Source organism: Prionailurus bengalensis, chromosome A1, assembly GCF_016509475.1.
Source record: "Prionailurus bengalensis isolate Pbe53 chromosome A1, Fcat_Pben_1.1_paternal_pri, whole genome shotgun sequence".
NCBI lineage: Eukaryota > Metazoa > Chordata > Mammalia > Carnivora > Felidae > Prionailurus > Prionailurus bengalensis.
In genome coordinates, this window is record NC_057343.1 from 174,885,771 (window position 1) to 174,900,556 (window position 14,786).

The 14,786-nt window shown below is 38.5% G+C and overlaps 1 protein-coding gene across 2 annotated transcripts in view; it reads right to left on the minus strand.

Moving 5' to 3' along the window:
- The window catches only part of FAF2 (Fas associated factor family member 2), a 78,574-nt gene that overhangs the window by 21,419 nt on the left and 42,369 nt on the right, over window positions 1-14,786 (minus strand). For both annotated transcript variants that reach the window (XR_006299845.1, XM_043597372.1), the window contains exon 2: window positions 10,542-10,610. Coding sequence is in view for 1 of the 2 variants with exons in the window: in XM_043597372.1 (XP_043453307.1) it covers window positions 10,542-10,610 (69 nt within the window). In the remaining variant the exon portion in view is untranslated. The remainder of the gene's footprint in view (window positions 1-10,541; window positions 10,611-14,786) is intronic.

Genomic DNA, 14,786 nt, shown 5'->3' on the forward strand with positions numbered 1-14,786 from the left:
TCAGAGCCTGGAGACTGCTTCGAATTCTGTGTCTCCCTCTCTCTGTTCCTCCCCCACTCATGCTCTGTCTCTCTCTCCCTCCTTCAAAAATAAATAAAAACATTAAAAAAATAAAATTTTAAAAGACAGATATTAACAAATGTTGGTGACATGTGGAGAAATTGGACCCCTTATACACTACTACTGGAATGTAAAATAGTGTAGCCTCTTTGGAAAGAGTCTGGCAGTTCTTCAAAAGGTTAAACATAGAGTTGTCATAGGAGCCAGCAATTCTACTCCTAGCTATACACCCAAGAGACATGAAAACATACATCTCCACAAAAACTTGCACACTAACGTTCCCTGCAACATTACTGATAATAGATTAAAGTGGGAACAGTCCAAGCGTTTATCAACTAATGAATGAAGATACTGTGGTATATTCATACAAAGGAATATGATTTGACAATAAAAAGGAATGAAGTACTGATACACACCATGACGTGGATAAATCTTGAAAACATAATGCTAAGTGAAATAAGCCAGATACAAAAGGACAAATACTGTCTGATGCCTCTTACATCAGGTATCTAAAATAGTCAAATTTTATAAAGATAAAATGTGGAATTGTGGTTACCAGAGGCAGGGAAAGGAGATAATGGGAAATAATCGTTTAATGGGTACAGAGTTTCAATTTGGGAAGATGAAAAAATTCTGAAAACAGATAGTGGTAATGGCTGCACAATAATGTACTTAATGCAACAAAATTGTAATCTTAAAATGATTAAAATGGTAAACTTTTGCAATCCCTATCAATATAACACCAGCATTCTTCAAAGAACTAAAACAATTCTAAAATTTGTATGGATCCAGAAAAACCCTGAATAGGCAAAGCAATCTTGAAAATGAAAACCGAAGCTGGATGCGTCACAATGTCTCACTTCAAGATGTATTACAAAGCTGTGATCATCAAGACAGTATGGTACTGGCACAAAAACAGACACTCAGATCAACGGAACACAATACAGAACACAGAAATAGATCCACAAACGTATGGCCAACGAATCTTTGACAAACCAGGAAGGAATATCCAATGGAAGAAAGACAGACTCTTCAGCAAGTGGTGCTGGGAAAACTGGACAGCAACATGCAGAAAAATGAACCTAGACTACTTTCTTACAACATACACAAAAATAAACTCAAAATGGATAAAAGCTCTAAATGTAAGATAGGAAGCCATGAAAACCCTAGAGGAGAAAGCAGGCAAAAACTTCTTTGACCTCGGCTGCAGCAACTTCATACTCAACACCTCTCCAGAGGCAAGGGAAACAAACGCAAAAATGAACTATTGGGACCTTATCAAAATAAAAAGTGTCTGCACAGCAAAGAAAACAATCAGCAAAACTAAAAAGCAATCGACAGAATGGGAAAAGATATTTGCAAATGACCTGTCAGATAAAGGGTTAGTATCCAAAATCTATAAAGAACTTCTCAAACTCAACACCCAAAAAACCAAATAATCCAGTGAAGAAACTGGCCAAAGAAATGAAGAGACACTTCTCCAAAGAAGACATCCAGATGGCCAACTGACACATGAAATGATGCTCAACATCACTCATCATCAGGGAAATACAAATCAAAACCACAATGAGATACCACCTCACACCTGTCAAAATGGCTAACATTAATAACTCAGGCAACAAACAGATGTTGGCGAGGGTGCGGAGAAAGAGGATCTCTTTGCAACTGCTGGTAGGAATGCAAAATGGTGCAGCCACTCTGGAAAACAGTATGGGGGTTCCTCAAAAAATTAAAAATAGAACTACCCTATGACCCAGCAACTGCACTACTGGGTATTTACCCAAGAGATACAGATGCACTGTTTTGAAGGGGCACATACACCCCAATGTTTATAGCAGTGCTATCGGCAATAGCCAAAGTATGGAAAGAGCCCAAATGTCCATCAAAAGATGAATGGATAAAGATGTGGTGTGTGTGTGTATGGAGTATACACGGCAATCAATGGAGTATTACACGGCAATCAAAAAGAATGAAATCTTGCCATTTGCAACTACGTGGATGGAAATGGAGGGTATTATGCTAAGGGAAATTAGTCAGAAAAGACAAATATCATATGACTTCACTCATATGAGGACTTTTAGATACAAAACAGATGAACATAAGGGAAGCAAAAAGAATATAAAAACAGGGAGGGGGACAAAACATAAGAGACTCTTAAATATAGAAAACAAGCAGAGGGTTGCTGGAGGGATTGTGGGAGGAGGGGATGGGTAAGGGGCATTAAGGAATCTACTCCTGAAATCACTGTTGCACTATATGCTAACCAACTTGGATATAAATTAAACAATAAACTTAAAAAAAAAGGTAAACTTTTATGTTATATACATTTTACCACAATACAAAAAAAGGCATGCAGTACGGATACATGCTACAACATGAATGAATCTTGACAATATTATCTTAAGTAAAAGAAGCCAGTCACAAAAGACCACATACTATGATTCCATTCATATGGAAGTACAGAAAAGGGAAATCTATAAATGGAAAAGTAGATGAGTAGTTGCTTAGGAGCAGGGAGGGATAGAAGCAGCAGGGTAATAGCTAAAGGGCATGGGTTATTTTACGGGGGCGGGGAGGGGTTCTCAATATTTTAAAACATTTTTGGGAAAATATTTTAAAACTGATGGGGGTAATGGATGCGCAAAAATGTGAATATACTAAAAGCTACTGAATTTCACATTTGAAATGCGTGAACTGTTTGGTATGTGAATTACATATCAATAATAAAGCTGTTAATTTAAAACCCACAACTAACAGCAATTATTGTCAATTATAAATTAGAATTTGCGAACTTATATCTGCCACTGTAAACCTGCCAATTTCCTAATACCTCTTAAAAGCTTTTCTGATGAGTTTGGTGGTGCTTTTAACACATGAAATTATGTATATGGTAAAATGCAACAACATTTGGAAGATCTGTATTAATTCAGTGAACAATATTTTCCAAATAATGAATGTTTGAAGTAATGAAATCAAGCTACAGTCAAAAATCCTCACAAAGTGCAAGACACATCAACCACTTTTCAGCAGGACCTTGGGAGGGGAGTGACAAAGAAAGCACGAGGCCCAGGACAGCAAAGGAGAGACCAGATGTAGTCTTAACACTGATATGAGTCAAGTTAACTGCGAAGTCAACTGCCATGGTGGGAGGATACTCAAGCAGTCCTATGGAGCATTTCACATGCCAAGGAACTGAGAGCCTCGTGTCAACCACCAGCACTACCTTGCTAGATGCGTAAACTGGTGCTCGTGGTTTGGCTTTCTAGAGAAGACAACAATACTTAGAGAAGTAATGGGAGGAGAAAGCAGGTGGCCGACACGAGATAGCTCATCTGATAGCTGCTGCCGCCAGTTCCATTTCTGACTCATGATGGCCTTTAAGGAACATTTTATTTTTGGGAAACAGATATGGGGGAAGTTCAACATGTGAAAGGACTAAACATATAACTTAAGAAAAAGATGACTGGGGCGCCTGGGTGGCTCAGTCGGTTAAGCGTCCGACTTCAGCTCAGGTCATGATCTCAGAGTCTGTGAGTTCAAGCCCCGCATCGGGCTATGTGCTGACAGCTCAGAGCCTGGAGCCTGCTTCAGATTCTGTGTCTCCCTCACTCTCTGCCCCTCCCCTGCTCATGCTCTGTCTCAAAAATAAATAACATTAAAAAAAAAAGAAAGAAAGAAAAAGATGACTGGATCCAGCATCCTGAAGCCCACCTATCCCCAAATATTCTCTCCAAGTCAGGCTCAAGGCACAAAGCCAAAGAGGGGCTAGAGGAGTAGCCAGGGGGCTTCAAGGATGCCGGGGGAGGTAATGAACTGACTAGATCTTAAAAGTTTTCATCACAAGAATAAAGTCTGTAACTATGTATGTTGACAGATAGTAACCAGACTTACTGTGGTGATTATTTTGCAATATATAAAAATAATCATTATGTTGTGCAACTGAAACTAATAACATTACATGTCAATTATACTTCAATAAAAAACATTTTTTTAAGTTTATTGCGAGAGAGAGAGGATGAGAGAAGCAGAGAGAGAGAGGGAGACAGAGAATCCCAAGCAGCCATCCAGGTGCACCAAGAAAAAACTTTTTTAATTAAAACAAATAAAAATTAAGACTAGACCTCAAAAAAAGAACTGAAGAAAAGTGATGCCTCTCAGAAAATTGTGTGTGAAAGCGTCTACTAACTACATTAAAAAGACCATTCGTAGCGTGGCCTGGATGGCTCAGCCAGTTAAGCGTCTGACTCTTGACTTCAGCTCAGGTCATAATCTCACATTTGGTGAGCCACATTTCTTGATAAACACCTAGCTGTCAACAGTGGTTACTTCTCAGAAAGAAGGAATAGAAAGGAGGTGGGGGGTTGGATAGGGATGAAATGTAAGCAACATCGAGCCCCACATATTGGGCTCTGCACTGACAGTGTGGAGCCTGCTTGGGATACTCTTACTCCCTCTCTCTCTGCCCCTTCCCTGCTTGCACAGGTGTGCGTGCATGTGTGTTCTCTCTAAAAATAAACTTAAAAAAAAAAAAAAAAGACCATAAGAAACTAAAAAAAAAAAAAGTGCAAGACAGATCAATAGATTTCAACGTAAAAGAATGAAAAGTTCCTTGGTATGGTTTCAAATTCCATATTACAACTAACCTTTAAGAAACTTATCACACTATCAAAGAACATCCATGGTTATCTGAAAAGGCTGTTGAAATACTCTTCCCATTTCCAACTATATCTTATGTGAAACTGGATGTTCCTCATATACTTCAAAACTACACATCATGGAGTGCCTTGGGTGGCTCAATCGGTTAAGCGGTCCACTCTTGATTTTAGTTCAGATCATGATGGTTCATGAGTTTGAGCCTGTAACAGGCTCCCCTTGACAGCACGGAGCCTGCTTAGAATTTTCTCTCCCTCTCTCTCAAAATAAATAAGCTTAAAAAAAATTTTTTTAATTTAAAAATAAAATTATGTATCACAAGAGATCAGAGGCAGAAGCAGGTAAGAAAATCTAGTTTTTTTTCTTTATTTTTTACTTATTTTTAATGTTTGTTTATTTTTGAGACAGAGTGCAAGTGGGGGAGGGGCAGAGAGAGAGGGACACACAGAATCTGAAGCAGGCTCCAGGATCTGAGCTGTCAGCACAGAGCTCAAACCCACAGACCATGAGATCATGACCTGAGCCAAAGTTGGATGCTCGACTGACTGGGCCACCCAAGCGTCACAGTTTTTTTCTCTATTAAGCCAAACATTAAAGAGATTTGCAAAAATTTATGTTAACATGTAATGAGTTTGTTATTTTTAAGATGAACTAAAAAATTTTTGTTTTAATTTGTAATATGTTAATATATCAACTGATATAACCCATATATAAAAAGAAGCTCTATGGAGGTTCCCAATAATTTTTTTTTTAAGTTTACTTATTTTGAAAGAGAGAGTCACAGAGAGAGCACGTGCACAAGTGGGGGTGGGGCACAGAGGGAGAACAGAGGATGGAGACGGGCTCTGTGCTGACAGCAGAGAGCCTGATGTGGGGCTCAAACTCACTAACTATGAGATCATGACCTGAGCCCAAGTCAGACACTTGACTGACTGAGCCACCTAGGTGTCCTGATTCCCAATAATTCTTTTTTTTTTTCATGTTTATTTATTTTTGGAAGTCATTTATTTATTTTTGAAAGTCAGAGAGACCATGAGCGGGGGAGGGGCAGAGATAGAGGAAGACACAGAATCTAAAGAAGGCTCCAGCCTCTGAGCTGTCAGCACAGAGCCCAATGCAGGGCTCGAACCCATGAACCGCGAGATCCTGACCTGAGCCGAAGTTGGATGTTTAACCAACTGAGCCACCCAGGCACCCCCAGGTTCCCAATAATTCTTAAGTATAAAGAGTGACACCACAAAGTCTGAGAACCTCTGGTTTATTTCAGGGAAAATATACATAGAGTTTTAGGCATAAAAGTATGTGGAAACAAATAAAAAATTGTTAATATCACTATGTTGGAGATTTAGGACTAAAAGATTGCAGTAGGAAAGTGATCTGAATGGGATTTTTTTTTTTCATATTTCATCTTAGGCTTTAAACTTTTTAAAACTAGATTTTAATATAGTTCATGTATTATTTTTATGAGTTACCAAAACAGATTTAAGTGAAAAAAGCTGTAAAGGTGGCATAATCCCACCTGTGTAACAAGAAAATTATACTTCAATTTATGTAGTCATCTAAATGCATATAAAAAGTCTGAAAGGTGGGTGGGGCATTTGGTGGTTCAGTCAGTTAAGTGTATGACTTTGGCTTAGGTCATGATCTCACAGTTTGTCGGTTCAAGCCCCACATCAGAATCTGTGCTGACAGCTCAGAGCCTGGAGCCTGCTTCAGATCCTGTCTCTCCCTATCTCTCTCTGCCCTTCCCCAACTTGCGTGCACACGTGTGCATGCACGCTCTCTCTCCAGTATATAAAAACATTAAAAAAAACTTAGAAAGTCTGAAAGGCTATACACTAAAACTTAACACCAGCTATCTAAGAAGTGGTGGAATTAAGGGAGAACACTTACTTCCTTTTTTATTGATTTTTTTTTTTTTTACAGCTTTAATTCTTTACGTTTTTTGGAATTCTTTGTGTGGGTATGCACATGTGCAGTTATTTTTGCAAAAAGCTTCTAATATTTTGATAAGTTGTTTCCTATTAAAAGATAGTTGACATTATACCAGGTAACTGAAAATCAATAAAGAAAAGCAGTGGGGTGGCTGGGTGGCTCAGATGGTTGAGCATCCAACTCTTGGTTTTGGCTCAGGTCATAATCTCATGGTTCGTGGGTTCAAGCCCCAGGTCAGGCTCTTCACTGTCAGTGCAGACTGCTTAAGATCCTCTGTCTCCCTCTCTCTCTGCTTCCCCTATTCCCCAAAATAAATAAATATTAAAAAAAAATAAAGAAAAGCAGGGGCGGGGCGCCTGGGTGGCGCAGTCGGTTAAGCGTCCGACTTCAGCCAGGTCACGATCTCACGGTCCGGGAGTTCGAGCCCTGCGTCAGGCTCTGGGCTGATGGCTCAGAGCCTGGAGCCTGTTTCCGATTCTGTGTCTCCCTCTCTCTCTGCCCCTCCCCCGTTCATGCTCTGTCTCTCTCTGTCGCAAAAATAAACGTTGAAAAAAAAAATTAAAAAAAAAAAAAAGCAGGGGCAACAGTATTAATACATCAAAGTAGAATTTAAAACAAAAAGCATCATCTGATATTAAAAGATATTATAAAAAAGCTCTAACAGCCACTTGTCTTTCTGTGTCAAATAAAGTAGTCAAACTATACAAGAGTAAGGAAGTATTTCCCCGAAAATAGACATAAAATGTATTAATGCTTTTTATCTGCACCATGGACTGCCCTTTCACAGCATGTACAAAAAATAAGCATTTCTTTGATATATTTGTTTTTAACACTGGAAAAGCATATACATATATTTCCAGCACATATAAGAAGGTCCGGAAGGACATACATTAAAACATCAAACGTGGTTATCTTAAGTGTGATTATCAAGAACTTTCATTTTCAATTTTATCAACTCTTGCGTTTCAAATTCTGGGAAGACATGTATTATTTTTATAATTAGAAAAAAAAATCATCAGTAAGAAATAAAGAAATCTATGAAACCACATTCAAGTTCATCATGTCCAGTAGTCTCATTAAGTAAACAGAAAAGAAATAGCAAATTTTAATTATACATGTAATCAGCTTGACTGAATACAGACACGAACCTTTATCCAATAAAAACCCACATTCCTTGATAAACATCTAGTTGCCAACAGTGGTTACTTCTCAGAAAGAAGGAATAGAAAGGTAGGGGGTTGGACAGGGATGACATGTAAGTAACTTACACGGGGTTTAAGTTTATCCATATTTGTTTCAAAGAAATTTTAAACAAGTAATGCAAAATGTCTGGCTTTCAGGAGCTGGATGGAAGGTACATGGTTGTTCCCCTTATCTCTGTATTTTCTCTAAGTTTAAAACATTTAATTAAAAAAATATATTTCATAATGTTAATGGAACATTATTAAGCTGTAAGGACCTCGGGGCGCCTGGGTGGCTCAGTCGGTTGAGCGTCCGACTTTGGCTCAGGTCATGATCTTGCGGCTCTGTGTTGGACTGTGTGCTGACAGCTCGGAGCCTGGAGCCTGCTTCGGATTCTGTGTCGCCCTCTCTCTCTGCCCCTTTCCCGCTCATGCTCTGTCTCTCTGTCTCTCTCAAAAAATAAACGTTAAAAAAAAACTTTAAAAAAAAAAAAAAAAAAAGCTGTAAGGACCTCAATAAATACCTACATGAAATAAAATGAAAGACTGATATGAAAAGGTAAACAAAAAACAAAAGAACAAGCTACTACAAACTCCAAATATGTTCCTAAATAACCCTTGGGTCAAAGAAGAAAATCAAAACTTTAACAATGTATTTTCTTCTGAAAATTCAGAGCCTTCAATGCAAGGAAGAATACAAATAAATTAACCAAGCTATAAAAATCAAATGCTAAGAAAAAGAATATGAATCTACAAAAGGGTGAACAGATTTTTCTTAAAAAAATAAAAAAGAAAGAAGAAAATAAGAACTGATAAACACAAGAGCTTTTTATAAACCGAACACATTAAAATAAACCAGTCTCCAGCAAGTCTCATTTTTAAAAAAGAAAATATAATAAAAACAATGAGAGGATAATAGAACAGATACAAAAGAGAGTAGAAAACATGCTACTTTGTATAGCCTATGCTAAAAACCTTGGAAATATCTAAGAAAAAAGCATCTCCTAGGAAAGCTCATCAAGAAACATGTAATGTAGCTAAGAGGTGCCTGGATGGCTCAGTTGGTTAAACATTCAACTCTTGATTTTGGCTCAGGTAATGATCTCACAGTTCATGGGATCAAGCCCCAAGTCAGGCTTCACACTGACAGCATCAAGATTCTCTCCCTCTCACTCTCCCCTTCCCCGCTCACTCTCTCAAAAATAAGGAAACTTAAAAAATAAATAAATAAATAAAAAGATGTAACAAAGAAATTGTGAATGATGGGAAAACATGAAAAAGTTAATAGAGAACTGGCAGAAACACAGTTTCAAGTGCTTTCTTTCAAATCTGCGCTATATATATACCCTTCTCAATTCATTTTATCAAGCCCGTGATCTAATAAAGCCACCTTATGCTTGAAATAAAAATCTAACAAGGAGATAGCACAAAATTATCATACAGATCATCATTTCCTCTGCCTAAAATGCAGAAAATCCCCCCAAGATTTTCACATTCATCATCCCTTTTCATTATTTGGGTGTCAGCTCAAATACAACCTCCTCAGAAATGCCTTTCTTTACCATCCTATTTATTTTTTAAAATTTTATTTATTTTTGAGAGAGAGAGAGCAAGCAGGGTAAGGGCAGAGAAAGGACAGAGGATCTAAAGCAGGCTCTGCACTGACAGCAGAAAGCCTAATGTGGAGCCTGAATTAATGAACCGTAAGATCATGACCTGAGCCAAAGTCGGGGGCTCAACCAACCGAGCTACCCAGCTGTCCCTTCACCACCTTATTTAAAATAACTTCCCAGATCTTGTTACATTTTGTACACTCATCTTATTCACAGCATTTATTACAAATTGAAATTATCTAGAATTTCATGGGAGTAGGCTATTAGTCTTGTTCTCTGGTATAATTCCAGGGCTTAAAAGTTTGTTGAATAACTAAATATAACTTAGGAATACATTTTCAGAAATCTAGCACCCAATTCAAATAACATACTATAATTAAAACACAGTAATCTCACCAGACATCATATGAATATACTAAGGTTGGAAGACAATCAGCAGATATTTATCGAGAGTCTATGATGTGCTGGGATCAGTTTTAGATGCTCTTAGGAAGACAGCAGTTAACAAAACCAAATATATATATTTCTACTTGCATGGAGCTTAAATTCTAGTGATTTGTCTCCAAACAACAACTAACATCACACTCAATAATAAAACATCAGAGGCATTATAGGGTGGACAAGATGTTTGCTATTACCATTATTAACTGACATTGTTAGGACGTTCTAGCAATTCAGTGATCAAGTAAAAGTAACAAAAGATCTATATACTGAAAAAAATCATTGAATTGCAGATGATACAACTACCTAGAAAATCCAAAAAAATAAACTACGAAATATGTAATAAGAAAGTTCACATTAAGGTATCTGGTTACAAACCAAATATATAAAAACCAACTTTTTCCAAAGAGCCACTGAGAAAAAAATAAGAGGGAGGGACACTACACAGAAGGATCTGGTCACCATCTTTTATAAAATTTTATAATAAAGCTTTGATCATAATTTTTATCTTCCCCACAAATCTTTTTAAGATTAAAGAATTGTAAATTAAAAAAAATTTTCTATAAAAAGAAAGGATTTCTGTTGTGGAAAAATACATGTCTTTGGTTCACTATCAAACCAGGGGGAAAAAATAGGCTCAGAATGAATCATACTATACCTCTATGTTCCAGTTATGCTGTTCCAAGGTATGGCGACATTGATCCATAGATTCTATGCCAGTCAGATCCTGAAAAGAAGGAAAAACCAAAAAGTTACTTAGGGAAAAATCATCAGTAAATATGTAGATATTTTTACCCCTAATACTTATGAATGTTGTGGGGAAACTACACTGAAAAGTACTGAAGGTAAATGCTCCAGTATGGTAAAAACTTCACTGTTCAGAATTTATCCAGTCTGTTATAGCAGGTATTACTGCCATAGAACAAAAACATGGAGTTTCTTACCCTTTAAAACCTCAAGGCTTTCAATTAAGATGATTATTGATTAAAATCAATTTCTCCTCTCAAACTGAAGTTTAAAAACTTAAAGATTCTGGGGCACCTGGGTAGTTCAGTAGGTTAGGCGCCCAACTTCAGCTCATGTCATGATTTCACGGTTCGTGGGTTCAAGTCTCACGTGGGGCTCTGTGCTGACAGCTCAGAGCCTGGAGTCTGCTTCAGATTCTCTATCTCCTCTCTCTGCCTTTCCCCTGCTCATTCTCACTCTCTCAAAAATACACGTTAAAAAAAATATATAAAGATTTCTTCAACCACTAGGTCTAGAAAAATATGTTGAATATTGTTAATGTTCAACAAAAATTCTGTTAATATATAATAATAAAAATAATACAAGTTTCCTGCAAAATACCATCCCCTTTTTTTTAGATTTTTTACTATTTTTGAGAGAGACAGAGACAGAGTGCAAGCAGGGGAGGGACAGAGAGAGAGGGAGACACAGAAACCAAAGTAGGCTCCAGGCTCTGAGCTGTCAGCACAGAGCCCCATGCGGGGCTTGAACTTATGAGCCGTGAGATCATGACCTGAGCGGAAGTTGGATGCTTAACTGAATGAGTCACCCAGGCACCCCAAATGTCATTTTACCTACTGTCATATAACCTACCTTATAATACAAACTGTGTGTAAACTATTTTCTTTTAATTAAAAAAAAATTGAGAGAGAGCACACATGAGTGGGGGTGGGGCACAAAGGGAGAGAGAGAATCCCAAGCAGGCTCCACATTGCCAGCACAGAGTCCGAGGCAGGGCTTGATCCCATGAACTGAGAGATCATGACCTGAGCCGAGGTCAAGAGTCAGACGCTTAACTGAGCCACCCAGGTGCCCCAAAACATTTTATTAAAAAAAGTCTGTTGGGGCACCTGGGTGGCTCAGTCAGTTGGGCGTCCAACTTTGGCTCAGGTCATGATCTCACAGTGCGTGAGTTTGAGCCCCGCACTGGGCTCTGTGCTGACAGCTTAGAGCCTGGAGCCTGCTTCAAATTCTGTGTCTCCCTTTCTCTCTGTTCCTCCCCCACTCATGCTCTCTCTCTCCATCAAAAATAAATAAAAAACATTAAAAAAAATTTTTTTTTAATAAAAAAAGTTTGTTACTCATGTTTCCCTATGAAAGGTATTTCCCCTACCCTCTTCTCCTTGGACTATTCTCAGGTTTCACTTTGTTTCTTCTCTGGCTCCTCTTCTACCCCTCTTAAATGGAATTTCCCTATGGATGTGTCCCTGGTTTTTGTCTCCTATACCTCCCTCCCTGGCAATCTCATATATATATATATATATATATATATATATATATATATATATACACATACATATATATATATGTATATATATATATTTAAGAGAGAGTGAGTGGGAGAGAGGGGCAGAAGGAAGGAGGGAGGGAGGGAGGAAGAGAGGGAGGGAGGTTGGGGGGGGGGGGGGAGAGAGAGAGAGAGAGAGAGAGAGAGAGAATATTTTAGGATCCATGCTCAGTGGGGAGTCCAACATGGGGCTCAATCTCAGGACCCGAGCTGAAATCAAGTCGGACACTTAACTGACTGAGCCACCCAGATGCCCTGGCAATGTCATTTAATCCTTAGACTTCAACCACCCTTTCTACTCAGATGACTCCTAAACAATTTCTGGGCCTGCCACCTCTTCTGAAGTTTAGCAGCACATTTCCAATAGCCTATTCAACATTTTCACCCACATGTGGCATCAGTACCTCAAATGCATCATTTAAAACCACTACATATGTTAATGACACTATCACCCTCCAAAATATATAGGCAAAGATGACATCTGGAACCTCAGCTTCATTTTTGAGTATTCTATTCCCTTGAATTCCACGCTTCATCAGCAATAAGGTTCTGGCCATTTTCTATACACATCTGTAACCACATTTCCCTTCTCACAGCCAGCATCTTTAATCAACACTTCAAGTGAACTGTCAAAATAATTTTTCTCTCTCCTTCTAACTATTCTTCCTATCATGTATATGTGTGTGCATGCATGTATGTGTATCACTCCTTGGCTCAAAACTTTTCAGTTGATTGGATAATACATTCCAAAATCTTTAGCTTAACATTCAAGTACTCCTATAATGTGGCCCCAGCCTCTCTTTCTAGATTATTTGCTAACTGTTTCCCTTTTGGTGTCCAATACTTAATAAATCTAACAGTTCATATGTACATCTAATGACCAGAATTTCCACAAAGCTAAATCCTAGACTTTTTTTTGAGGACTAATACAAAAGCCAAATCCATCCATCCATCCTTTCATGTAACAAATGTCTATTGTTACTGTCTATTCTGTGTGTTATTTACTACATCCAAGAGATACGGAGATGATACAGTCTCTATCCTCAAGAAATTTCTCCTAACAACCAGCAAGCAACAGAAGACAGACATTGATCTCAATCTCACAAAAATGTGGTAACATGCACTTCTGAATCAGGAGCCTAAGGTTCTTACATTGATTCTGACCCCATAACCATGGACCAGACACATTTTAACTCTTTAGGATTTAATTCTAAAAGATTTTAGCTCCCTTTATGTGCACCATGAAGGACTTAGTTTGGGCTGGTTGCCCTTTCCAGAGCTTAAAAACAAACAAACAAACAAACAAACAAACAAACACCTAGAAGTCTGGATTAGTTAGGTATGCAATTATTTATTTTTATTAAAAAAAATTTTTTTTAAGTTTCTTTAGTTGAGAGAGAAACAGATCAAGCAGGGGAGGGGCAGAGAGAGAGGTAAAGAGAATCCCAAGTAGATTCTGCACTGTTAGCACAGAGCCTGATGAGGGAGCCTGAACTCAAATTGTCAGTTCATGACCTGAGCCGAAATCAAGAGTCAGAAGCATGGGCTCCTGGGTGGCTCACTCAGTTAAGCGTCAGACTTTGGCTTAACTTAGGTCATGATGTCCTGGTTCCGGGGTTTGAGCCCTGCCCTGGGCTCTGTGCTGACAGCTCAGAGCCTGGAGCCTGCTTCAGATTCTGTTTCCATCTCTCTCTGCTCCTCCCCTGCACGTGCTCTCTCTCCCTCTCAAAAATAAACGTTAAAAAAAAAAAAAAGTCATGCTTAACTGACTGAGGCACCCCTGAAAATTTTCAATGTTTGTTTATTTTTGAGAGAGAGAGAGAGAGACAGAATGCAAGCCAGGGAGGGGCAGAGAGAGAGGGAGACAGAATCCGAAGTAGGCTCCAGGCTCTGAGCTGTCAGCACAGAGCCTAATGCAGGGCTTGAATCCACAAATTGCAAGGTCATGACTTGAGCCACAGTCTGATGCTCAACCAACTGAGCCACCCAGGCACCCCAAAATTGTTTACTTTTTAAAAGTCCCACAACAAATTTTGATTTTTTTTAATGTTTAAAGTACCATGGGGCACCTGGGTGGCACAGTTGGTTAAGCTTGGTCCAAGTCTTGATTTTGGCTCAGGTCATGAACTCACAATTTGAGTTCATGTGAGGTTGAGCATGGAGCCTATTTGGGATTCTCTCTTCCTCTCTGTCCCTTTCCCCCACTCACGTGCTCTCTCTCTCAAAAAAAATTTAAAAAATAACTTAAGACTAAGAAAATAATAAAATACTGTGCCAATTTCAAAACTGAAACTGAAAAGCTCTATTGAGTACCACTGGCTTTGACAGCTCTGACAGTAAGGACTTTAGTTCCTGACCATTCTAGGCCTCTGACCAATTTGGCTACTGCCTTCTGGCTTATAATAGGCACCTTCTTAACTTCCAATTTCCTCACAGCCTTCTGCAGAAGACTGCGATGTCCAGGGTTCCCTCCTCTTCTGTACATATTCTCTTTAAGAATTAGACTCTACTTCTGCCTTCTTCTCAGGGTGTAATGGCCACTCAATCTTTAAAAACTAAAATTGTTTTCTCTCTTATGTACCTATTATTTTCTACTTTCTACCATGATTA